This window comes from Excalfactoria chinensis, chromosome 3 (genome assembly GCF_039878825.1).
Source record: "Excalfactoria chinensis isolate bCotChi1 chromosome 3, bCotChi1.hap2, whole genome shotgun sequence".
Classification (NCBI taxonomy): domain Eukaryota; kingdom Metazoa; phylum Chordata; class Aves; order Galliformes; family Phasianidae; genus Excalfactoria; species Excalfactoria chinensis.
In genome coordinates this window covers 102,298,195-102,325,720 of record NC_092827.1, presented here as the reverse complement: position 1 = coordinate 102,325,720, position 27,526 = coordinate 102,298,195, and the positions used below count along the sequence as shown (strand labels likewise).

Genomic DNA, 27,526 nt, shown 5'->3' with positions numbered 1-27,526 from the left:
AGCAGGGCGCAGATAAATCACTTCTATCAGTTGTTCACAAGTTACACTGAACAACTTCAGAGCATCGCTAATTGCAGATGAGAGCTTCATTGTTCCCTGCTGCCCTCACTGTCTTTACTGCAAGAAACCAGGGGCCAACCAGCACGGGACACATCTGGGTAGCATACAGGCAATAGTGACTGGAGGACTACCACTGGAAACAAAGGAGAGATATTAATGTGGGAAGGGAAGGAAGTACAAGGGAGTGACTGCATCAAGAAATTTATGGCTGATTTGTTTTTGCTTTTTCTTAAAGATAAATGGAGCAAGAAGGAGAAAGAAAAGATCTTTTTTCTAAACTGAAAGGATCTCCCACCCTCTCCTCTGAGTGCAGGTAGATGCTTAATGCCTGCTCTGTAACCTGTGCTCTCTTTACCTGCTGTTTCTTCAACAGGATGTTGACACTGGTGAGGTCTTTTCCGTAGTCGTCCGACTGAATTTGGCTCTCCAAACCATTCAGCCACTTATCCAAATCAGCACAGCTCTGGGTAAAAAGCTCTGCCTTGTTTGCATCGAAGAGACGTTGAGCCTTGGTCTGAGTGGTGGATTCAAGCTCTTCCCACATTTGATGAAGACCTATTAGCTTTTCTTTCACTACAGCTTCGGTCTCTGGTTTCTCTGCAATAAGCTGCATTCCCTCCTGCAAAGCAAAGAGCAAACAAAATGGTTTCTCTTCAGGAGCACTCACAGACGGCTAGTTAAATTATTCCAATTAGCAAGCCTTCGGAATTCTTCATCTGCTGGCAACATCAACCACTCACTGTCTATCTCCAATTATCCAGTGACTCTTTCTAGAACAACATCTCCCACATCCTTCTGTTGCAAGGAAGAGAGTTTTTTGGCAATAGGAAGGTCAAGCAACACCTCTTTGCTTGTCCCCACTACTCATGTTCCTCTGTGAAACTTCCAGGGGTGCTGCTTGGACTGGAGTGGGACAGGCTGCCCTGCACACCTGTGTGACAGAATGGGAGCTGCAGCTGTACAAACTGCCCACCTGCCTTCCCTGGGGCACCTCACCAAGGGAGCACTGCAGATCCCATGTAATGCTGGGAGAGGAAACTTACGTCATGAAAAGAGGGTTGTGTAACTTAAGGGGGTTATGTCAGTGGTTCACAGTAATTACCATACGCTTAAGCTAGTGTCAGAGAAGAACATTCTCCTTTGGAAAGAGAGCAGCAGAGCACCTGGACTTCAAATATATTTTTATCAGTAAGGAGATTCTATTAGCTTTGGAAATTCTTTACTTCTCATTATATTTCCACCTCTGCAGCTAGGTGGTGCTGACAATGGATGTATTTCTCTGATGTGAACGCTACTGACAGCCCCGGAACACTTACTGGCAGTGACCCCGAAAACTGTGTGTTAACACAGTGATTGTCAGCTGTGAGCCTTTTAATTGCACCATTAAAGGGTGTAACTCCTAACAGGTGAGAATGATTAGGTGAAGTCAAACTGCCAACTTAGCCTTTATGTGTTCTGTGAATGCGTCTTGGAAAAAAATATTTATGGTGGATGAGGAATAAAATGGATTAGCTGGAGACAAAATAAGACAGATAGTTATCCTACAGTAACAAGATCCCCTTTTTGACCTATCTGAATACACAATACAAGGACCAATCCTGCAGAGGAACAGATCTCCTTCCTCTTTGTGCTTAACCATCTCTGACACAGACAGGGGCATGATTTGGATATTCTTCAGTTACCTTTTCAATCTTCTCCAGCCATTCTTTGTTGGATGCAAGTTCTGCCATAAATGCCTGATGCTTCAGCCATTTGCTGTGCAGGTTCCTTGCCTCATCGTAAGACATATCCTGAGCTGTAAGCATCTTCTCATTGATCCACAGTGAGAGCTGAAAAAGAAAACACACAGGCGTCCATGACAATATTTGTAGCAGGAAATAATGCTAAGTATCAAAATGCATGGGACTCACAGACTGTTTTTATTCAGGATTCAGTCAAGGATCTGCCTGGACACCTACCTGTGCAACGTGGTGTAGGGAGCCTGCTTTGGCAGGGGGGTTGGACTCAATGATCTCTAGAGGTCCCTTCCAACCCCTACAATTCTGTGATTCTGTGATTCTTAAACAATTAACATCCATCTCTGACATATGAGCAACCCTAAACCCAGACATAAAGGAACCAGTTCCATCATGAGCAAAATCAAACACACAGGTCTCTGCCAGCTTAACAGGAAAAGAAGTGGGGACACATCCTATTTTGTGGCCTGCGTACGTTCATGCTGTTCTTCCCTTACAACGTTACTCATTGTGCTTGCTACTTGAATGTCACCTGAATGTCACCACCATGTCCCTGTGGAGCCCTACTGGTTTCCCCAGGACACAGCAGAAGTACACACAAATGGAGTGGCATGCCAAAGTCACTCTTCAGAATAACAGAATAACATGGAGCCTGTGGTCAATCATCCATGGAAACACTGAACAAGAAGAAACATGGTAGCTCTATTCGCATTAAAAGCCTTAAGAATAAAGATGGTTTTAGACCATTAATTCACACCACATTTTAGCTTTCCCCTACCATCTTTTCTTTACATGGGTTAAATAAACACTTGCGTTTGTTTATTTGTGCGGCCTCCAGCAAGGTTCTTGGTACTAGAGACATTTCTTTTACCATTACATAAAACCCAAAGCTGACTGTGTTCTGATTTTCCTCAAATACAAAGACAACAAGAGCAATTCTCAGATCAACACTGGGGGAAAAAATCAATACTTTATAAATAGCTCATTGGCCAAGGGCAAATGGAATGTGAAAGTGATCATAGCAGCCAACATCCAGTTTCCTCTTACAACAAGTCTGACTGCTCAGTCTGTTTCTTAGGTGCAGATGAGAAAAAACACTCATCGGAATGTTTATGGAGCTTGCAAATAGATTTAATTTCTGCATATATGAAGTTGCCTGACAAAGAGGAAAACATCAAAACAAACGTAAGCTTTTTTCCTTAGAATGGCACTTCTGGGATGCATGCCGTCTTGCTGTGGAAGCAGCCTGACAAGAAGAGTAACAGAGCATAGGCCAGCTCCCTGCCGAGTACTCAGGATACAGGACAACAAATTCATTGGGCTACACAGACTTTTTGAACTGTCCCTTATGAGTACCACTGAGTTCTACAAAAAGGGAAAAATCAGAGCAATTAAAAAACACACATACACGCACAAAACAATTTAAAAACACACACACACACACACAAAACAAAAAAAAAACAACAAAAAAAAACAACAAAAAAAAAACAAACAAAAAAAACCACCAGAAAAACAATCAAACAAACCAAAAAAGCCCAAACCATCAAAGAAACTCATTTGATTTTGCTTTCAAGTCTATGCAGAAAAATACTCATGTTAATGAAGATCTCCATAGGCTGCAAAGATTACAGATAACAGGCTGACAGGATACTTGTTGCAGGCTACATCAAGGATTGCTGTGCAGCCTGAAACACAGGGCTTTACTCCTGCCTTTCTAGCCAGAAGACAGCTGCTATAGACTGAAAAGTGCATTGCTCATCTTTCATTGTTTGCATTCACTCAGCCACTGCATTAAGCCTTCTGAGGATTTAAAAGTGCTTCCTAAGGAAAGGCAGCAAGGTCTGTTCAGCAGATGGGGTCAGCTGAGACGTGGATGGATGGAGGCATGCAGTCAGCTGGTGGCTGCCAGGGTAAAACCCTCAGCTCTGACTTTCACAGTGCTATTATATTCCTTCTGATAACACAGAAGCGCAAACAAAGCACTTCAGGGGTGACTATTAACATCTGTTTTTTGAAACCACTAGGGTCCCTGCAAGTCGGTATCTTCAGTGCAGGATTAGATTTAAAAAAAATAACACAATAGTTTCCTAAAACAGTGTTTGGGGTACTCATTTACCCAGGAAAACATGAGCCAGCTGCTAATGCCAGCAGAGCTAGCTTTTAGGCAGACACTGCTGTGCCCTGAAGCCGGCACACCCAGTAGGCAGATGGAAATGTGCAGTCCAGCCTAATGCTTTTGCTGTGGCATCCCCAGGGAAACAAGCCCAGGCAGTGCACAGCTCTGTGTGCTTACAGGGAAGATCAGCTGTAATCTCTTCCGAGGTGAGCTGCGGAATAGCAGGAAGACCAAGAAAACAAAACAGCAGAATTTATCAAATCCCCCTTCTCAGAATTTCCTCTTGTCGCTGTGTTTCATTCACTCAGACCATTTATTTAACACATTCATATTCATGAATGTAAGAGGGAATGTGAGAAAAAAAAAATTACCCTGGGATTAGCTGTCCCAGTGTATTTCCTAACAACATGAAAATCTGCTGCGCTTTTCTTCACCTGTCACCCAGAGCTAAGCTTTATCACTGCTGAGCTGCTGTTCTGAGCATTCCCTGCCACCAACCCTGTTCATCACCTTGCTTCCAGCCAGGGGCAGGACACAGAGGGGCAGGAGGCCAGATGTCAGCATGGAGGGCTGCTGATGAAGGCAGCTGCCAAAAGGAAGGAGCACATTGCAGAAAGCACTCAGCCTCTCCCCGCACTGAGTGCCACCCTGAATGCAGCAGGCAGAAAAGATGAGGGATCACTGCCCAGTGAAACAGAACTGATTCAAATCTGCCCGCTAACTCAGCTTTCTAGTCAGAGGTAATGGAAGAGGTGAGGTGCTCCTCTGGCTCCCATCCCTCCAGTCCAACGCAGGTATCAGTAAGCACTTTGTAATCCCACCATTACAAATCCTGCGTCTCATTGTGCCTCAGAAAACAAGCATTCAATTGAGATTGTGGCTAATATTCTCTCAGAAAGGTTTTGAGAAATTTATATGTTCCAATATTGTATATTCTGTCTTTGAAAAGCTCCGTCGAGACATCCAGACTTCAGTGGCTGGAGAAAAACAATCAAGAGAACAGGCATTCAGGCAGCCAGACACTGGAGCTTTTATGTGCTCCTTTTTCTTTCAGTGACTTTGGGGGGGAAAAAAGACCCTAGGGAACACCACATTGACACAGGAGCTAGAAGAGCCAGGGGGATTTTTGTATTAGAAATGTTACAGAGGAAGGAAGAAGCTGTTGCTAATAACAGCAGAATTTTTGCTAATCTGTCATGTTTTTACTGCCAAGGAAGGAACATTTAAGCCAAGTTTCTGCTCAGCTTATGCAATGCAGGAAGACAGACTGCATCTAGGCAACCAAGCAGTAAACATCATCTGCCCGGTTTGTGAGCGTCACTTTGTATGATTACTTGTATGAAATCCCATCTATGGGGCAATTCCAGACAAACAAACTGCAGTGATTTCCAGTCTCCCATGGCTGGCTAAAACATAAGGCTAATGCAGTAGTTCTTGAAGTTAAAAGCATTTTCCCCACAGTCCCCTTTCTTTGCAGGCTTCAGGTATGGACATCCAGCTTTTAACACACATCACAGGCAAGGCCTGTGCCATCCTCAGTACCTGCCAGTATTGCAGGAAATATCCTGAAAGTTACTTAATTCCTCACACTAGGAACAAGGCAATTTGAACCGTAAAATGTTGCTTTCAGAATGAAGAGCCCAACTGAGCCACCAGAAAATCCAGAAAGGATTTTTGGTTTTGGATTCTTTTTTAAAATGTCATAGTACATTAACAATGTTAAGCACATGCAAATATCAGGTGAATCACACATTACAAACTACCCCCATTACATCTGCTCTCCTTTTTTCTAAGCATCTATTTTTCTGGCTAGTGTTCTCTACAAATCACTTGAAGAAATATCCTGGATCAGGCCAAATATATCCATAGCTCTAGAAAAATTCTTAGTATGAGAGTTCAGTGCTAATCCCACCACATTCTGCATGATTAACTTATACCACAGCTGGAGAAAAATCAGCTTCTACAACAAACAGGTTAATTTTTGCAGGGTTCTGGGTGTCTGGTTTTGTTCTGTGAATTGTTTACTCCGTACTAAATACCACTGGATGACCCGCTTGCAAAATATTGACTATTCCAAACATATGGGGGGGGGGGGGTAAGAATGCCCTTCAGCACGATGCAGCTAATAATGCTGCCACTGAAAGGAGATAATTTACCTCTTGACAATCCTGAAGAAACTTCTGAAGATCCCTGTTATCCTTCAGTCTCATCAGAAGTTCGCTGGCTGCTTCACGGTTCTTCCTATGTCTAGCCAAAAAAAAAAAATAACAGCAGAGAAGTCACCTTGAAATAGGTATTCCATGCAAAATTGGGCTGCTCATTTCTGTAGCCTCTCTGGGATACGTATATTGCATAAGCATATGGCACGTCTTTAGCTGCCTTCCAAACGAAGGGCATGTTTGAAGTCCAGATATGAATGTGTTATTTAATGTGGTTACTTAAGTTCAGCATGTGTCTGTTTTTGTGACCAGTTAAATACACAGGGAAAATTTGGAAATCAGCGGGTTTTCACATGTGTTATGTACAGAATTTGGAGCATTAATTTCAAGACCATAGGAAAAGTTCACACTGTGTGCCAAAAAAACAATAGAAAATGATCTTCAAAACTGCAGCATGGGGCCTCACGCTAAGGAGCCTTTGCATGGTGCGTATTTGCTGTAATGCACTTCATAATACACCTCCTTGATGGCTTTGCCCTTCTTCTGGTAACAAAGCCACAGTAATTTATATAACCTTCCAAATGCTGTACTTAACAAAACTGATATGACACGGTTACGTATTTCTGCCAATAGAAGCATTATGCACCTTGGAATGTATTTCCTCATTAGAGAGGAAAACCAAAGGTTAGACAAAAAGCCCTGTGTTTAATTTGTTAATGGCATCCCCTTGAAGGATGAATGGTGCTCATCCCAATCCCACAGGATGTGGTGGGCTCTCCAAACGGACACAGTGCCTGATGAGCCCATTCCCCACATAGCACTGAATTGTGATTGTTGCCTCATTAGGTACCCCTGTCACTCAGCAGCTTTGTTATTTATACAGCATTGTAGATGGAGGAGACAGAGTAGAGAAGATGATTTTTTTCTTTATTGCTCACTGTGTAAGATTTGATCATATTCATTAAAATGCCACTATGCTATGTAATAGAATGAGATTAATAAGGATTGAGAGTTGGAAATTACTTTATAGGGTGGCAATTTCTAAGATGATCTCGGAATGTAACAGCAATAGCTAAATAGCTGTAGACAGAGGAATAGGAGAGAACTCTTAGAAGAACCACCAACAGCTTCTCTATTGTCTCGATACAAGCAGCATCTGTAGAGCTGTAGCTGTAATCAGTGGAGTTGCAGATCAGATGGCAGGGAAGACATATGTAGCTGTGAAAGCAGGAGGCTGGAGTCCAAGCCCAGGTAATCTTGACATTTTGGCAGGTGTTATCAGAGTACAAAGGAAAGGACACACAAACTGTGCCTTAGGAAAAACTGCTGTATAACATGAGTTAGCTAACATGAGTTAGATTCAGCTCCTTTGATTCAGCTCCTTCTTGGTTCATTTATGTATGTTTGGGCATTATTCTGGTTGCTAAAATGAAGCAAGGAATTGTTTGGGTGATTCTAATCATGATGATCTATGATGATCTCATAGCTTTAAGGGTGATTACATTCTAGACTCAAGTATTCTGGAAAGGGCACAAGTTGTAAAACCAAAAGAATTTTCATGGCACTGATTTGAATAAAGAATGAACGGACAAGCTCTTGCGTTGAGAAATCTGGAGTTTAAAAAAACTAACAAAAATATCTCCCACGGAGTGCTGGAAACACTAACTTTGTGAACTTTGAAAGGAAAACATGCAGGGAAATAATATAGATGATGAAATACATTTGGTTTTTTTTGTTTGTTTGTTTTTTCTTCAGTGAAATAAACCTGATCTTGGGTGCTCAGTAACTAAACGGTTGTTTCTTTGCCCAAGAACAGAGTCCAGTTGTGGCAAGGTACCAACTGAGTACTTGAAGATGTGGTTGGGGGTATTTTGAGGATGGACACTGCTAGAACTGGAAGGAATTCCTATCTTTTCATCACAGAATTCATCACAGATACTGCCACACTCAGGGTTATCAATGAATGTTCTTACTGATTCGCTAGAACTGTTTGGGAAGATGATCCCACACCAGCACAGAATGGTTTGCTCTTCAGATTCCAGTTATTTAGAATGGCTGCTTGAATTCATCTGCTTTCTCAGGTAAATAATCACATATACTACTTAAATTATAGCAATGTCCAGGTTTACATTAAATAGGTACTTTCCTCTGTGTATACTAATGAGGCAACCTCAGATCCAAACGTCCAAGTTAAGCTAGACCTACAAGGAAAGTAGAGGGTAGGAAACAGTGCATGGAGTGTCTTCCTTTTCTGGCACCAATATGAAGAATCAAATATAGGAAAGTGATGTATGTTCAGCATGAAGATGTGTCTGACTGAAATTACTCCAAGAGCAGAGCACCAAAATGTGTCATCGTGCATCTTCTGCACTGCTTCAATTCAGTTGCTCTTTGAAGATAAAAGCATTTGGCAACCTGAGCTTCCTAGCTGCAGGAGAACGCAAGTCCAACAGAAGGTGGTCAGCAGTATTTAGCATAAAAGTTCTGCAGGAGCTTACTGCTGTGTTCTGATAATCGTGGCTGAAAAACACTTTGAAAGATTCCGCTACTATTCAAACCAAATGAAGACAGAACTATAAATCATAGCCATCACAACTGAACGTTTGGTTCTAAAAGAAAATGAAACTCTTAAAATGTCTATACCACAGCACAGCTGAAGAGACAAAGCAAAAACCTTTTTCTAGGATGAAAGCTGCATTTGTACCAAGGCTTTCTAATCTCATTTCAGAATGGCCAAACAACTTGGAAAACATGATCAAAGCTAAGTGGGTGGGGTTGATAAAATGCCAATTACACTTTAGAAGAGCCACATTCCTTCCCCAGAGGAAGAACAGGAATATATTATTGTAACTGAATCAGCTAGGAGATAGCAGAGGAAATTTAAGGCTTGTAGAACCAAGTACAGCTACTGCTACAGCTTCCACTAGAGTATGAAGCCTAATAATACTCCAAGAACTATGCGGAAACACTTGTGTAGTCAAATTCTGAGTAGTGAGCTCATTCCCTAATAAGTCTCTAGAAAATGGGAGAGGTAACATTTAATTAAGTTAGCCAAGCACGTTTTTTGAAACATTACAGCTCCTACTATTACACAGGACAAAGAAAACAGTTTGCAACAGACATTTTCTAACATGTAACTTTGCCTCTTGATTCCAGTAAAATGCTATCTTTCAGAGAAAGGAAATGAAACACAACCAGCTATGTTCTGCCATCACTTTGACCTTACCTGTCATCAATAGAGTCCACTTTCTCCTGGATTTTATCAGAGTTAATGTTTCCATCGCTAACTAGCCTTCTGCCCGTCTCTACAACTGCATTGATCTTTTCTTCATTTGCATCCATGGTGGTCATGAAATCCTCCTGTTTTTTAATAGCAGCTTCTGCTCCTTCCAGGGTAGTGGGCATTTCTGTGTGTGCCAAAACATACTCCTGTGTTTAAAACACAAAACAGAGAGATAAAAGTATTGCACTCAGACTATATTGTATGCTGTGTCAACAGATTCACCACATATGAAAAGGAAGGCCTCCAAAGAACAGTTAGAAGTAAATACAAAGAGCAAATTGCTGTTAGGGAAAAAAAAAAAAAAAGAAAAAAAAAGAGAAAAAAAAAAAAAGAAAAAAGAAAAAAAAGAAAGATAATGTTATCTGTTCTTAGCTCCCCTGATGGACAATCCTGTTAGCTCCTTGCAATATATGATGCTAACTTGTGGAAATGAGTTTGATGAGAATTCTATGATAAATTAAACAAAGTGCATTTCAGTCACTTACCTGGTTGTTAAGAAATGCTTCTGCTTGCTTGGTATCTCTGAGAAAGAGCTGGTAGGCATGAGACTGAGAAAGGAGATTTTGCCTGTTCTCCCACATTTTGTGAAGCTCATTCCATCCAGTGTCCAAAGCCTGTAGGCGCTGGCGTAAGAACATGTACTGAGCATCAGTCTGCCCTTGTGTCACCATCTCACCCATGTCCCTCATTTTCTGATAGTCTTCCTCATAATTGTTGATTTCGTTCTTAATGTTCTCATGTTGAGTGAGCAGCTTCTCAGCCTCTGTCAGTGTGTTTGGCATGTCTTCAGAGGCGATCGCAGTCTGCGTTCTGGATAGCCAAGATTGGAAGTCATCCAGATCTCTCAGGAATTGCTGCAGTTTGCTTGCCTCTCCAAGAGACTCCTCCCGGTTTTTCAGGGTGGTCTTCATTTCTTCCCATACATCATTGATTTCTGCAAGCCGTGAAAGGATAGCTTGTGCCTGGTCAGGATGCTCTGATTCCAACTTTTCTGCCTCCTTTTGCAGGTCACTAAGCTTAGCTTCAATGGCTACCAGGTCACGTTCCATGCCTGTCAGCTTCCGCTGCAGAGCCATCACTCCAGCCAGATCGTTACCCAAATCCTGTGTGGATTCAATCACTTTGGTTTTCTCCCTGATCCAGGACTTGGTTTCATTACATTCAAGGTGGTAATTCTGGATACTTAAGGCAGAGATCAGGGCATCCTTCTTCCTGTCTACCAGTTCTCTGAACTGGCTCCATCTAAAATTTACGAGGAGAAAAAGGCAGATAAATTGAGGCTTGTGTACACTAAGGGAAAAGTGTACTGGCAACACTACTGAGTGAGCAGTTACTCAAATCAGCTTGTGAAGCCATGAAATAACCTAACTTATTCATGCTATTTTAAGTCCTTTCCATATTATTAATAGTTGTATCAAAACAGCTATTACCAAAGCTATGGCATTTATTAGAATATGCCAAGTATCAGCAACACTGAGTCCTTCCAAGTATAATTTTTCTTTAAGTGAAAAATTGCTAGCTACCTCTAATTTTCACACTAAACACACTCTCTCAGTGGACTGTGAAGCCAGAAAATGATTTAGTTTAGATGAGATATTACATTGCTTTCTTTTTTATCATAATGGCCACTGTGCTAAGCTTCCACCTCTCAAGTTGGGGTACTGATACACTCAGGACCTGGTTAAAGTCAATTGCAGAACTCCACCTGTTAATCAAACATCGCAAAGACACAGCTCTCTTTGCTTTTGAAGCTTTATAGTTAAGGGCTTACCTTGAAGATACTTGAGGTAAGAATACCAGAATAAATTAAAAAAGACATATAAGAAATACAAGTGACCCCATTGTATTTTCTTCATTTGGTGTCTCATCTTTCCTGAGTGTTAGGCCTGCACTTACCTTGTGTTGAGTTTATCTTGCTGTGCTTTTATCTCCTTCTCACTTGGATGGCCGCTATGCATTAGCTGTCTTGCAATTTGGTTCACTACTGCAACACGGGAAGCCTGATTGTTCATTTCTGGTTCTAAGCTTTCAAATCTGAAAAAAAAAACAAATAAAAATCACAAAGGCATTAGTGAACTGAAGTCACGGGCAAGGTGACAAAGGTAGCTGGTACAAACATAATTTCCATCCAGTATTCCCCACCTGTGCTGGATCACTTCCAGGTCCTCCAGCTTCTCTGGAATCTGCATGTTATTCAGCCACTTCTCCTTCTCATCAATCCAAAGCTCACAAGCATCTGCCTCACTGAACATCTTATAAAGAGCAAGGGTATCCTGCAAAGCCTGTTTACGCAGCCGAGTCAGCTCAGCAACCTCTTTGTATCTTTCTTCTATTCCAGACAACCTGCCTTGCACATCTAGAGATCTGGCATGCTCCTGTGGTAGAGCCTTTGCCTGCTCATGAAGCGAGTCAATGGTCGGCCGGTAGCTTGCAATCTCTTCGGCAACATCTTTGTGTTTCTTGACCAAGGACTGAGTGGAATATTCATCATGGCCAACATCACTGCTGGAGACAATTTTGAGGATGTCCAACATCCATGCATCAATGTCATCAGCATCAGCCTGGAACTGGTGAAGGAGAGAGGCTTCCTCCAGACGTTTCTTCCTAATAGCAGATAACTGTTCCAAGTTAGCCCACTGCTCCCGAATATCCTTAATTCTTTCTCTGATTTTCTCAGACCCAAAATGCTCTTCCACAATCATGTCTTCACCTTCTTTTATTGCCTGCTGAAAGTGGCCACTGCGACCACTCATTTCATCTTCAAATGCCTTATGTTTACTCAAGAGACGGACGACGCTGGTAAGGTCCTTCCCATAGTCATCAGATGAAAGGATCTGCTCCTTCTCCCTGATCCAACCCTCTTCTTCAGCCATTTCCCAGAAGAATTTCCAGAGGCGCCGGGACTCCTCCAAGCGAGCCCGGCGCTCAGCTGAGAGCTGGCACAGCTCTTGGTAACAGAACTCCATGTGAGCGACACGGTCCCTAATAACCTGTGGGTCACATGGCTTGTAACCTGTTCGGATAGAGAATGTAGGTTACAACAAGGTCCCACCCATTTTCACCTCTAAACCTTGGACATACATGTGAGTTCTTAACTCCCGATATTTCCATCTGCAAAGTTTACAGTAAAGAATCCATAGTTTCCTGAAACAATGGGAACTACCCAGAATTCACTTAGAACTTTAAACATTTTAAGTTTCCAGGCAAAAGCTTAAAAAATGAAAAGGGTAAGATATTCATAAACTTATCAGTTAAAGAAAATTCACTACTCCAGATTTATATCACAAAAATAAACATTATCTACTCTAGCTAGATGTCACTAATTTAGTGGGATTGCTTTGAATTCGCATAAATTGGGGAAAATATCACACTCAGTTTAGTAATTTCTTAATGTTTGTATTAGAAACACAAAATGGCATTGATGCTTCAAAGTTACAGCAGCTGCTGGTTAGGAATGTGACACCCCCAGCAAACTGAAATCTTGAGTGAGTTACCTTGATGACTTAATCATTGACACAGGGAGAAAAGGAACAAATAATGGTGGATTCTCTTATTGCAACACTGAACTCAACTTAATGTGCCTTGCAGAACTAATGAGGCTCAAGGACAACCTCATATACAATTAAGTCTAAGAAGGGCATGTTGGCTGATAGTTACCCTCTCCATCGGTGGCAAACTTCTGAGCAGATGCATTGACCCCTCTCACTCTCTCAGCCTGAATAGCAATGTCAGCTTCCACTAGAGCATGTTTTTGCAACAGATCTTCAACTCCTAACAAGTGTTTGCCATAGTCTTGTGACAGCAGAAGCACCTGATCAAAATGAAAAGGTAAGTAAAATGAACTGAAGCCATTATAATAGTCAAATAATATAATAGCCAAATAAGCTATTTGTTTCTCAATGACTCCTTTGTGCATTATAATGCTATTTTTACAGTGACTTAAATCCAAAAATTTGACCATGCTCTTTAACACATTTCTAAGTCTGAGATGAATAACGGCTGGGTTAGCTCAGCAGGACCAATGCAATGCAATCTGTCCAGGTACTGTGAGCTGCCACTGAGCTACATACATCTTTCCTCTGACAACTTACAGGTTCTGTTGGCTGAAGGACAAGAACAAAGTTAGAATTCTTGCCTTTCTGAGGTCCCAGCAGAACACATAGGAAGATATTTCATGCTTCTTAAAGCACAGTGGTGAAGAGGTGACTAAATCCCCATGTAAGCAGTGCTGAAGATATTTCATGTAACTCCCTTTCACCAAAATCTGCATCCTCACCCAAACCTGACCTCTGGTCCTTAGGACAGAGGCATGAACATGAGAAGTGGCTTTTTATGTCTGTTCCTTTTCCTTGTTGTTTTTAATCTTTATTTTTTAAAACTCATCATCATTTATAGGCATAAGGAATTTATTCACTGCTTATGCCTAGTTTATGCCCACTAAACCAGGAAGGCAAAATGAGCCTTAGAAGTTTACTAAAGAAAAGACATGTACCCCTCTCTGGAATATTTATTCCATGTTCTCAAATAGATAACATCTACCTTCATCTCATCCATCCAGTCCATAATGTATAGCATTTCCTGGAAAATCTTTTGTAGGCCAAGATTCATTTCCAGCCGTTGTCTTCGTGCCCTGAGTAGTTCCAGGAGGTACTCCCACAGGCGTATAACATTGTCCTTTCTTGCAGTGATGCGTTTGATATCATGATAATTTTCAGTCTCAAGCTCCTTTGCAACCGCAACCACAGCCTGGACTCGCTCTTCATATGCTGCAATGTCTGTTTCAATGGCCTCATGCTTTTTCGTTGCAGCCTCTACTGCTGGAAGGTCAAAGCCAAAGTTATCCTGTAACGACAGAAACAGTTCTTCAGTAATGGCTGCTTAGGAGAAAAGCCTAATGCTCAAACTTAAAAGCAATCACTGATTGTGCAGAACACCCTTGTTAGCAACTGAAGACCTCAAAATGCTCTGAAAACTTCTGATAAAATCAGAGACATCACCTGTGGGGAGAGAATCACAGTGGACATCAGGATTAGCCTAGCGTTTTCTTGTTTTTTTTCTTGTTGTTGTTTTGAATTCATCTCTAGTAACTACTAATAATAACTGGGCAAATTCCATTGATCTGACCTGAACATTCAGGTAAAGAAAATCTCAGCTGTAGGTGTTTATTTCCATGAGTTTCTCCTGACTACAGACTGATAGATTCCAAGAATGGGTATGCCAAATGCATTAAAGATAGGACAGTAACGTTTACTCTAAAAATGCATTCACATACGCATACAATACATATAAATATACAAAGATTCAATAAAATAAGTGGCATAGGAGAAAAAAGATTCTCCTTGCAAGAACTGTGTCCTTTAAGTATTTTAGTCACACAGACAACTTCTGAAAGAGGCACCTGAGAAACGAGACGTTGATTTTCACTCAGCCAAGTTTCTCTCATAGCTGCCTTGCGATCAAATCTGCGCGCAAGTTGTTCCAGTTTCTCTTGTCTGATGAGCTCATTTCGCAGTGCCAGTTCTCTTTCATGTTCAGCTTTTTCCAGTCTTTCCCAGGCCTGAAGATGTGGAGAAAAAAAAGTAAAAACCAAACAAAAACAAAAAACATGCACCTTCTAAATACACGTTTGTACAATAAATCATCAATGTTTCACATGAAGTCACTTCATCCAAGTTTCACAGAATTGGCTGATTTACTTTTGTGCCAGTATATCTAGTTTATATTGGCTGGCCTTACACCTTGTCTGCTAACAAGGACTTAAACTTTGGTCTCCATTCATTCATTCCTCTTATGAGCAAGGGGTATAAGTCTTATTTATCTGAGATGCATTTTCTTGAGTTTGTTCATTACTTGCCTCCCACTGAACCTTAGGTAAACCACGTGGCTTGAGCATGTAAGAGAGCAATTCTTCCAAAATCTTCTGAGTGCTATTCTCAAAGAAGGAATTCAGTCTTTCTCCTTTAGGAAATGACAATTAGATATTTGTGGCCTCTCCTCTCTAAAATCAGTTTACAGCTGTTCTTATCACATCCCCATTAGAAAGGAAAACAAATACCAAGTTTCTTTTGCTGCATGGAAGTCCTTTTTTTCCCCTAAAGCAAGAAGTGTCACTCACAGACATGGCATTAGTACTATAAAAGTCTTAGAAACACATTGAAAACCAGCTAATCACCTTACAGATCTTCTTACAAACAACAAAACTACCCACAATTAAACACAAACTACTCCAAATTCTTCTAAATCCTAACAGATGTGAAATTGCCTGAAACTCAAAAGTATTTTAGGCATTTACAGGCACAGGAGCTTAGTGCCAACAGGAGAGCCATGCAGTTTACTGATCTGTAGGATGCAGATTGAGGCCACAGACACCCAGAACAGCCACTCTGGGAATGCCAAGCATGATCAAACACCAATGAGGAAAGCTCACTGTTTTAAGCTGTTTGTTATCCTTGGGAAAGTTTGTCAGCTCTGCTGCAGTTCTGTCAGCTGCACCAGCATAAAAAATAGCTACTTAAATCCCAAAAGGGATCCCACAAGATGAGTCACAGTACTTCCTTTACTCTCCCATGCTGTGGACAGAAGGGCTGAGAGGCAGATAAAGGCCAGTTCTGCTCCCTGCTTGGAGCCATGGAAGGCAGAGGCATTGCAAAACTCTGAATGACACAGCTTGCCTGCTGCTGTGCTTGGCTCTGCTGGGTCTCAACCAACCTTCTTCTTTTTGGGAGCTCTGTTTAGCTTTCAAAACTAAATGGGGAGGGATGCAATACAAATTTTGTTGCTACTTCCTGCTGACTAATAATAGCTAGGACCCCGGAGGAACACGAGCTGCTAGATCCGTAACTGACTGCTCAGAATTACTGCACATCTTTCTCCATGCAGAATAGCTAAGAAATATTGAAGCCATGCAGGGACTCAGCTCATATCAGTGAGTCTGAGATAAGGGAAAAGATCCCCCCCCCCCCACCTGCCCCATCCCTTACATTCCTTATATGAGGCCTAGACATAGCAGATATTATCTTTACACCGTCCCAGTATGCAGAGACTGCAGAGAGAGACACTGAAAAGAAAAACCAAACTCCTGAGTCGCAAAGGATGGGCTGCCTCAGTTTACCTTGTTTATGTCAGAGATGAGCTTGCCCTCCCTTGGCATGTATACTTTCTGATTGTTGGCTCTCATTTTGCTTTGGATGGTAAAAAGCAGCACTTCCAAGTTTCCTTTTTCTGTAAACCTAAACAAAATTTTCCAAAGGAACAGTGTCACAATGAAACTTTCATGGCTACCACGGTACTATAGAGCACTTCCTTAAAATATTGACATGAACAGAGTACACAGATAAACACCTGCATCTCGTGTGAAATCTGGAAGCACTAGAAATAGCCCCCCACCTCTGCAATCAGCTGGGTCAAGCAGAAACAAACTACTTCACAGAAGTCAGTGTTTGCCTGTTTAGATTTAAACCTCTTTGAGGGATAGAAGGCTGCATGTTTTCTTACTCTATTACGTGCATTGTCCTACCTTGTCAAACCAAGAAACTGACGTTTTGTTTAAAGCGCTCAATAAACTCTTCCCACTCTTTTCCCTGAGCTGTATGCCTGGGAAACAAACAAACTGCATAGGCACTGGGGAATAGGCTGCAACTTAGAGGATGTCTGGATATTCTGTAATATTTTTGATTGTAATAATTATCCATTAAAACTTATATTAGACAAAAATAACAAACAGATCTGATAACGTAATGCTAAAATAAGCTTTCCAGAAATAAACCGCATGGCTTTGATTATATCATTTTCAGCAAGCATAGCTATGTTTTACAAAGCCAGACACACTTCCTCTTGATTTTGGAAAAAAAGTAAGAGCCTTTTAAAAGCCGTGACTTGGTATTATAAGCTGCTAGCGAGCATGACAAGCGATATTACCATACCAATATGGTATACTATTACTGCTTGTATTACAAGACAGGCACCTCTGTGAAGTGATAGCTTCCAGTATCACACTTGTTTTCAATTATTATTCTTGCTGTTGTTGTTACTACATGCATAATAAATAGCAAATAGAATCCAATAGTGGTCAGAGCCCATTAGAAATGTGATATCTAGCAATGCTCAGAAAAATAAACTCTTAGGCCAAGATTAAAGCTACTCATATGCGTTTGTATTTTTCTACGATCAACAACTGACTGAACAGATCAAAAGCACTGTTTTTTTTAAGCTAAGATTAAAATTACTTGGGTGGTTTCTCTACTGTGCGGTAGGTGTTGAACGCCTGCAGCTGCTGCTGCACACCAACTAGTGAGTTGGCAAATTTGCGGTTGTTGAGGATAATAATGGTTTGCTCGATCCACTCCAGAAGGTCAGAAGCCAGTGATTCATATTTTTCAATCATTTTCTCTGTTTCAATGGCATTGTCAAGCACCTGCAACAAGCAGCACAAAATAAGATGTGTAACAACGGCAGAACACTTTGGAGTCATCTAAATGCAGCAAGCTACATAAAAGAATCTGCGCAGGTTTATGAATCAGACTGCTTGCCCCTGAGCACTACAGGGCCTGTGTTCCCTGAGGTACAAGGGCTTTGCATTTTTTAGTGCTGAATTCCCATGATCCCAAGGCAACAGAGGGGCAGAGCAGAGGCTTACAACAGGATTCACATCCAGTCCGCCAGCTGTAAGGACAGCAACAGCTTTGCCAAAGGGCAGAGAACAACAGCATGTTTTTTAAATGAGAGACTTTTCTGGGCTTCAGAAGAGACAGAAGACCCAGAGGGTGAGGAGCAGCTAATGGGAAAGGAAAAGCAGCAGTGATGCAAAATTAACAAGCAAAAATAAAACAGCAGCCAAATGTTTTCTAGTAAGAGGCAGCTGGAAATTAACTACTCCTCCTGGTCGTATGGGAATATTTAACATTCAAAATGCATTTCAAAAGTAAAACTAAAAACTACCATAACATTGGACTCTCTAAGATTTAACACTAGAAGGAAAAAAAATGAAATATCAAGAAGATTTAAATTGTTTTTCAATAACTTATAAGTTGAACTTGCAAACCTTTCCAATGCGCTTTCCTTCAACAGCTAAAGCTTTCATTTTGGAGAAGTAGTGGTAGTATGTCACCACATAGGTGATGATTGACTTTTCATCGGGGTGATCAACACTGATATCTGCAAAACAAGCAAGTGTTGTGTTAGCACAGCGGGAGTGCATGGATTAAAACAACAAAGCTAATAATTCAACAAGAATGGGTTCAAGAGTCAGAGAGATGGGTTCAGTGACAGTTCAGCTCCTATGGTTTACGTTATATTTAGCAGCTTTAGGCTGGTTCTAGATTACCCAGTATTGTACACACTGTCACTAAGAAGTATTCCTTTATCCACCTCAGTGCAGACCACGGCTAAAGCTGGGGCTGGAGATCTTTGGGCCTTAGCATCTGGCTCACAATTCTGGCACAGACTGCAGGGCTGAACAACTTCCCTAGTGTCCATGTGAGTCAACAGACCTACTGCTAATTGAAATCTTCAATGCTCTATCAGTATGTGGAGAAATGCAAAACAAATGGCATGTCTGTCCAGGCAAATCTTTTGAGATAAACAAATGGAAAACAAATTGTTTTTTTTCTATAGTAATTACGAGGCACTGGAAAACAAGCAAGAAGAAACTTGCCCAGACACATGGCCTCTATTTATTTGCCCTGTGACGGAAAAATTTTGTGCTGGAGTTGTGAGCATTCCTTCCAACACACGTGAGTGCACAACCTCATAAGTGCTCGGAATAGATCACTCCAAGAGTCTGAAAGAAATGGCTAACTACTGCGTGAAATCCACGTTAGCCATCTTCTGGTTCAGGAAGAGAAACAAAAAGTGTTTTTTTCAGGGCACACCAGAAGGATGCCTCTAATTGGAATGATTTTGTGTATACATGACCAGTCCAGCGATCTTGTCAGATGGGGGAATATAAATTCTGAATTCAGGGCTGTTTTGGTTCCACTGCTCAGTCCTCTGGAGGAGACATCTTGCACTCTCTCCTTCCCTCTCTGGCTGTATCACTGAGTGAGTCAGCAGCATCCTGCTAGCTGCTCTTCAAGGCAAAAAGCTATCACAAAACAGCATCCTCTGACCCGGTGGGATAAGAGAGCCCAAAAAGAGCTGTAAAGTGTTAAAACTGCAGGAATTCTTACCCTCAGGGTCCAGGAGCTTAGTAAGACCAAGGTGTTGCTCAGCAAGGTTAAAAGCATTCTGCAGATTGTAGTGTGCATTTGATTTCTTCAGCTTGTCAAAATCAATCAGATCAGGCCTAGACAGGATGAAAAATTCTTTAGATTTGCCAAAGCACAGCAAAGCCACCCTCAAATGAACAAATGACTTACAACATGCAATCCTCAGAAAACCTGGCCTCTCATGCTGCCAAGGTTTCACTTGCCCACTACCCCTATGCATTTCTGTGTGAGAATTAAAAGAATGAAGTAACACCTAGCCGTTAGCAGTGCAGCAGAACCTAACCCATGACAAAAAATGACAGTTTACCAGGGACAAAGGCAAGTGAACAGCTGTGGTAAGTCTATCTTTCAGGACAAGGTGAGCATGCAAGCCACTGACTTCAAACGAGCTCACCATTGAGTGGCACTGAAGCTGTGTCCAACTTTAGCACAAGACAGTATAATCCCTGCCCAGTGATTCTTTTCCCTTCAGGCTGCCCCTGCATTCCACTCTCCTGGCCCATGAATTCAGAACTCATGACAGGCCACACAGTTAGGTATAAAGACTTCTCCTCCAGTGTGGTCAGTCACAGAACCAAACTGCGTATAATGTATTCTCTTGAAACCAAACACAACTTGCCATGTGAGAAGATGGTGCCCAGATGAGCTCACAGGAAACACAAGATTGAAAAAGTGAAAGGCAGCTTGCTGTAAAACTCTCAAGTAATTCTTCAACTTCCTTCTCTCCACAGATTTTAAAATCAAGCTACACCGTAACTTCAAAATGCTGGGCACTCTTCAACAGTCCAAGCTTTCAAAATCCATCAGGACATCTCCCCACACATACCTGTGCTTGTGTATTAGTGCATTGAAAGCCATTCCGTCCCTCCAGCTTGTTGTAAAGTTGTGAATGTTGACATTGGGGTAACTGCCAGAACAAAAAGCAAAGAGAGCACAATGAATACAGCACCTCTGCTGCAGCTCTGTACAGTCTGTTGCTAAGGGCTGGTTGCAGCAGTGACAAATCTGTTGTAAAGCTAATGGTGTGACATACCTTCCCTCATTGGACAATCTACCATCACAACCTAATCAATGAGTATACACAGATACAGACTAAACACAGCAAATTATCAGCTTGCCTGCAGCCTGCTCATGCTGTAATCAAAAGGGTAGGTTTGACTAATTCCATGGATTCCTTCCATAATTCCTTCTAGATTTTTCACAGACTACATGTGAAAAGCAGGAAACCCAGGACACATCAAATTCTCTTTCACTCTGATAGTAAAAATCCAGATACAAGCAAATGGCGTATTCTTCACATGAGACTCAACTACTGAATCATCATCTAAGGGCACAGCTGATACCTCTATGTCAGCATACGCGCAAAGAAGAAATGATGGGAGCAAAACCCTTAATACCATCATTTCTTCAAAGTAGGAGTGAAAGAGGGTCAGCATTTACTGTATGCTTATTTGTGTTTATCACACAGAATTAACGTAATAAATCAGAATTTTCTGACTTGTAAACATCAATGCACTTTTCTAGTTCAAATCCACTTAAGGAGATATATGTTTTTGCCCATTTAAAATGATTTCAATGAAAACTCAAAACATTGTAGGAGCTTTAGAGATAATCACTTAATCCACACTCACCCAGCTGTCTTCATCTGGCACCACAAAAGCAGTGCATCCTTAGCAGATTTCTTCTCCTTGTTGTCTTCAGTTTCAACACTGATATCTTGGATCTGAAATTAAGAAAGAAGTTTTAAAGCTTTTCTTTAAGAAAATATATTTTTCTCTTTCTTAAAAATTATGAAGGATGTTGTATCATAACTTAAGTAGCAAAGGAAATCTATGATGACCCAAAGAGCAGGTTAGAAGACTTTGCAGGCTTTTACTTGTTTAAAAATATTCGTGCCAAGAGAAAGCTTCATATACCCTTATTTTACTGGAACACTACAGGTTTTTTTACTCTATAGTTTGAACTTCATCAAAAAATATTTCCAATTGCCAAGGCAAACCCTGTTCTATACGGCACCGTAGTTTTACCCTGCAAGGTGAAACTGGAACACTGTGATCGAGGGCTGCAAGCTGTTTAGAAGGGATAAGTAGCAGGAGGAGTATAGGAGTTGTCTTCTATGTTAAGAAGCAGATACAATGCAAAAAGTTGTCTCCAAAAAACAGCCAGGATCAGATTGAGAGCTTGTCGGTATAAATTAGAGACCAGACCAGTAAGGGGCACCTGGTGGCTCATGTCTAATACAGGCAATCTGATCAAGGGGAGCCTGTTGGCAAGCCCTTCTTGCTTCAGCTATAAGAAGCATCATGCTCACAGGCTCCCATCCTGATGAGGGATTTCAACCACCCAGATGTCTGCTGGGAAAGCAACACTGTGAACTGCAAGCTATCAAGGAGACTCCTGGAGTCTGCTGAGGATAAATTCCTGGTGCAGGTGGTAGAGAAGGTGTTCTGGACCTTGTTCTTATGAACAAGAACAGACAGGTTGGGGATACAAAAGCTGGGGCAGCCTTGGCTGCAGAAATCATGAGATAGCGAAGTTCAGTATCTTGTGTGGAAGAAACAGGACAATAAGGACCGCAAGCCTGGACCTCAGGTGAAGTCTACTTTGACCTCTCCAAGGACCTGTCTGGATGTAGCCCACAGGTTAAAGTATTGGTATTCAACTACCGCCTCCGCCAAGCTCAAGATCACTGCATCCCTAAGAGAAAGAAATCAGGCAAAGGTACCAGAAGATCAAATCATTGTCTCTAGCTGAGAGACTAAACGATATCTGCAGGCACCCTTCATATGCTTCAGTGCAAAGTCAGAGGAGTTAATGACGATCACCAAAAGAGGTGAACAACACATGAGAGCAGCATTTCCTCTGAATAATATATATGTGTGTATATCCTGGGTTGCATCAAGAGAAGTGTGACCAGCAGGGCAAGTTGGGCGATTAGAGATGCCCCTCTGCTCTTCTGAGACCCGATCTGGAGTACTGCGTCCAGTTCTGGTGTCCCCACACAAGAAGAACATGGAGTTGTTGGAGCAGAACCAGAGGAGGGTCACAAAAATTATCAGAGGACTGGAGCATCTTCCTGGGATTCTTCTATGATTCTATATATCTGTGACTGGAGCTTCATATTTGTTAGTAATTAAAAAATAAAAATGTATGACCCTCTGCACAGGAAACCTACGCTCTAGCTCCCACTAATTAACACTGAAGATCTTGAAGTTACACTCTCTTCCCTCAGCTCCAGAGCATGTCCCATCAGATGCCATGCACTTTTCTCTCCTATCACGTTGAAGGGTTTAGGAATGCTCCAATCTTAAAAAGCAAGATAATACAGATTACAAGTAAGTATGGAAAACACAAACATGTGTAGATATGCATGTAATGTGTACATCCTCACCTGGAATCTCAGGATAATAGTCCAAATAAGGCCAAGCGTCAGCCTGTGATTCCCATCTACAATATCATGAGATCCCATGTTTTCCAGGTGCACTCGCTGCTCTTTCAGGAACTGCAGGGCTTTATCAACATTCTCCAAGCAATGGATGCGCATCCTTCCCTTAGTTGGTTTGGGCTAGAAGGTACAAAGGAGGGAAAAAGCATGTATTACTGTAAATGGGGTTAAAAAAAAGGTGTGGTAACTCTTCAGTCCAATAAGCTGAGTCATCCATGAAGCCCACTACCAGCCACCAACACTGCATGTATTTGTCTTGCATATTCAACCACCTATTTGAATATTCAACTCCAGTTCAGACTGTTGCTAGTCAATAAAGCACCTTGAGAAAGAAAAATGTGGGTTTTATTGGTCAGTTCAAGTGGATAAGCAGCATGAAACTAACACACAGAGTTTATTCCAAATGACTCCTTTTTTGGGGACTGCCACAGCAAAGTAACACCATTTTATGAAGGCCTGGTGCAAATGAAAAATGCCACGAGTATGTCAGCAGCGTGTAAAAATGAGCTGTAAAACTGAAGAAAATTAAGGCAACTTTGTTCTGCAGATAGGGGTTACGGATGAATAGCTTGTTCCATGTTCATTGAGAAGTTACCAGAGATAACAAGGCAAACTACTAATTGACACAATTTCTTTGTTTTCTGCAGTGAATGTAGTTAACTGGCTGTGGAAACAGCTCAAGCAAAATCCTCCTCTCAGACTGCATTCAAGGGGAAGAGTTTCAGCCAAAGCCAAATTATGTCCCCTAGAAGCAGCAGCCTCAGTAGCAGTGCATCACAAGTGCTAGCAAGGTGCTGCTCTGGACAAGTAAACTCCAGAGCAACCATCAGCTTTCAGCTGGCACCCATCTCTTCCAGAGGCTGGAGAACAGAGCAGAGGAAGTCAGATCCCAGCTTAAGGAAGGGAGCAGTTCTATGAACACAGTACTACTTTTGGGTGCAACAGTCCCTCCCTCAGAGGAGGCTGGTATCACCAAATCAGGTTTAACTGACCTTGCAGGGGGCACTTGGAAGAGGGAGCTGAAGGAGCAGCAGGAGCTCCAGCCACAGGGAAGTGTGGTTGCCCTCAGCAGCAGCACGGCCCACACTGTACTTGCTGCCACACTGGAGTGCCCCACATCAGCCACTGTAACTCATGCTCACTTTCAACTGCATGAAGTTGAACAGAAGCAAGTGGCAGATCATATACCTGAGACAAGGCAAACCTGGCTATACACACAGACTGGGAGGACAAGGGGCTGGGGAGCAGCCCCATGGAAAGGGATCTGGGGGTTCTGGCTGGTGGTAAGTTGAACCTGAGCCAGCAGAGATTGCCCTGGAGCCAGAAGGGCCAACTGTACTCTGCGGGCACCAGGCCCTGTGCTGCACAGCCTCACTGACAGCACTTCCTCCAGTCTGGGACTGCAGTACAAAACCAACATACAGCCATCAGAGAGCATCTGGAGGAGGGCTACAGAGCAGGGGATGGGTCCAGAGAGGAAGTCGGATGAGGAGCACTGAGGGCCCTATGTTTGCTCAGCGCAGAGCAGAGGAGCTGAGGGAAGGCCTGATAGTGGCTGCAGCTCTCACAGGGAGCGGAGAGCAGAGCAGAGCTCTGCTGTCTGTGACAGCCACAGGGCCCGAGGGAACAGCATGGAGCTGTGTCAGGGGAGGGCAGGTGGGGGTGAGGGAAAGGCTGTGCCCCAGAGGGCATGGCACAGCAACTCTGCTCCACAGTCTCCAGCTCCAAAATGCTGGATTCAAATACGTGCATGAAATTCCTGTTCTAGTGCACCAGTAGACACATCATATTAAAATAATGACCTACACTAGTTACTGGGTTTGTTTACTGCTTTCTTAAAATTTGATATTTCTTGTCTTGATGTTAAGTTTTCTGCATAATATACTGCTTTTGCATTTCTGCGTGGATGGCATGGCAATGTCAGAACTTAACCAGTGACAGCCACAACGAATTCCAAGAGGCTGGAGAACAACAGCAAGTGGATGCTATGTACCAATCTGACTGGAATTTTTGTGCTGTGTGTAATGGTCTCAAAGTTTAGTGCATTGCGTTATCTGTATTCTTGTTTGCAGAGGAAGGTGTGGTGGAATGTACTGTTCAAACAGAGACTGCTGTTCCTCATCCTAAGATAACAAAGCTACAATAATTTGCAGTAGTGCAGATAGCTGTCAATGCAATACGCTGATGATGAAGTGGGTTCAGATCCAGCAGTCTCATCAGGAGACTCCTGCACCCTCCCCACCCAAACAGCTTGCGTAAGCTCTGTTTGCATTTTTGAAACCTGAAGTAAAAAATGTAAATGAATCATGCAGCATGAGTCACATGGCTGGTCTGAGATTCACTGCTGCTAACTGACACTGAAAGTCAAATCTTGGCAGGTAGATAAGAGATCTAAACAGAGGTGCCAGAATGCTGCCTGAATCCTCAAATAATGGGAGTATGTTGTACAAATAAAAGCAGTAAGCAGGACAAACCTAACACCTCACCAATGTAAATTGTTTATCACAGAGAAATTTATTTCAAGTAAAAAATAGCTGATGAGCACTGAGATTGGTCACCACAACCCACACAATGCTGGGACAGGGTACTGTCCTGCATGCCAGAGATTCCTTCTAAGCTCACAGATGCACTTGGAAATCTCCCTTTTTTGCTTCACTATATAGACAGTACATTGTAGGCCATATGTTCAATTCATTACCCAGGGTTTTAGCCCGTGGAGCTTTCATTAATAGGACTGCTTCATGACAAGCGATTACACAGCTGCAACCTCATGTAGCCTCAGGTCTTAGCTAAAGACCCGTATTTCTTTGAAAAGATTGTGTTAAATTAGATACTTAAGAGCATAGCCATCATTTTAAGGAACTGAATGAAAAAGTGATGCTCCTCAGCCTTTTCCTCACACCCGGTTTTCCTGTCATGCAGCAGCATTTTTCAATAGAGAGCTTTACTTACCACCATGAGCTGACATCAAAGGGATATTCTTTCTTTTCCAAGGAACTTATTTATTAAATATATTTTAGGTATTTCTCTAACAACAACAACAACAAAAATCCAAGCCTTATCAGTTGCAATAAACTCCAGTATATCCAGGAGCATTACTGAGTAGTGGGGATGTGATGGATGATGGCACAGTGAAAGCACTGCAATGCTCCCCATGCATGTAGCTGGTCCTCCCCAACCTGCTGTCCTTCACTCCCCTGAAGCACACTGTAGAGAGGGGAGAAGGGATATCCCAGGCTATGGACTGGAATATCATGAGGATCATTTATTGCTCTGCTTCTGTCAGACCCAGGAGCAGGCAGCATCCTGCTCAAGTGCTCAGTCTCTCACCTGTGAGAAGCACTGAAATAACTTCCTTTGGCTTTTACCTAAACCAGCTGGAAGATATTTTAATGACGTCTGGATCCAGCTGTTCCTAAAATAATAAACCTTTTTCACTCCATTGAACACACATGACACTTGCAGGGTTGAACCTTCAATATTCAGTTGGGTCAGGCATTCACCAAAACAATAAAACCACAATGAATATTAATAAGCAAACACTTACAAGTCTCTCTCCTGAAAGAACTTCCAGGAGTTTGATGAGCATCCTTCCATCGCGAAGGTCGGTGTACAGATCTGTAATTCTGCATGACACACGTGCCAAGTGGGAATTAACCCACTTGGTGAAAGTCTTCTTCTGAACTGCCTCACGTTCATCTGTTAAGAAAACAACACAGTGTTACTCAAAATAAATCACAGTTCATGTACCTAAATGAGAACACAATGCTCAGACATGTCCGGTCTATTAAGTGAAAAAACCTGGCTTCTTTTCTTTGCCAAGTCATTGCAGAAGATGTGACTCCTCATCAGAAATCCACCTTTCTCCCCGTTTTATGGCATTCCCTATCGTCATTGGGAATTTTACCGAGTTACTATCTACGGAATAAATATGGAGTATAGATTGCAGACTTGCATGCTGCTCATGTAAGCAGCTTTCTCAAGGTGTGAAGAGGTCAGCCGTAGAGCTGCAATGTAAAAGCCACTTTGGACTGATCTAATTGCCCAGTAGTTAGCTCAAGAGTTATCATCCACCTCTGGAAGAACAGGGCAACTTCCGCTCTCAAACACACCAACAAATGCAAAACAGATCCCTTGAAACAACAAAGTCTCAGGTATAAAGCACAGGTATAAAAGAGCAGAGAACAAACTTCTCATTTACTTCCCCTTTCCCCCATTACAGTATTTGGTTGCAGATTCAGCATTTGTAACTGTAATTACACAACATCATGATGAACTTTCCCATAATTGCATGTTTGAGGTAGACTTGCATTTATTTTAATCATGGAAAAATGGCCTCTTTACACTTTCTCTTCCCAGAGTCTTTCACAACTGCTCATATATGAAAACACTGCGTATGAGAGCTGTCTTAATGCACAGCCTCACTACAGTGCACATCAATTCAGAAACTCTTGAACAGCTAGCTGCCAAGCTGAGAACTCTCAGACAGAAAATTTTAGACATCTCAGTGGTTAAATTCTTT

The 27,526-nt window shown here is 42.0% G+C and overlaps 1 protein-coding gene across 5 annotated transcripts in view; it reads right to left on the bottom strand.

Annotated features, from left to right (window-relative positions):
- Nucleotides 1-27,526, bottom strand: part of SPTBN1 (spectrin beta, non-erythrocytic 1) — a 118,038-nt gene that overhangs the window by 21,021 nt on the left and 69,491 nt on the right. For all 5 annotated transcript variants that reach the window (XM_072333883.1, XM_072333882.1, XM_072333884.1 and 2 more), the window contains 18 exons: nt 26,552-26,703; nt 22,951-23,124; nt 21,191-21,282; nt 20,386-20,466; nt 19,521-19,636; nt 18,395-18,507; nt 17,580-17,767; nt 16,466-16,583; nt 14,753-14,911; nt 13,894-14,196; nt 13,012-13,165; nt 11,497-12,367; nt 11,251-11,388; nt 9,840-10,596; nt 9,298-9,500; nt 6,069-6,159; nt 1,743-1,889; nt 416-679 (listed from right to left, as the gene is read on the bottom strand). In XM_072333883.1, the coding sequence (XP_072189984.1) occupies nt 416-679; nt 1,743-1,889; nt 6,069-6,159; nt 9,298-9,500; nt 9,840-10,596; nt 11,251-11,388; nt 11,497-12,367; nt 13,012-13,165; nt 13,894-14,196; nt 14,753-14,911; nt 16,466-16,583; nt 17,580-17,767; nt 18,395-18,507; nt 19,521-19,636; nt 20,386-20,466; nt 21,191-21,282; nt 22,951-23,124; nt 26,552-26,703 (4,121 nt within the window). The remainder of the gene's footprint in view (nt 1-415; nt 680-1,742; nt 1,890-6,068; nt 6,160-9,297; nt 9,501-9,839; nt 10,597-11,250; nt 11,389-11,496; nt 12,368-13,011; nt 13,166-13,893; nt 14,197-14,752; nt 14,912-16,465; nt 16,584-17,579; nt 17,768-18,394; nt 18,508-19,520; nt 19,637-20,385; nt 20,467-21,190; nt 21,283-22,950; nt 23,125-26,551; nt 26,704-27,526) is intronic.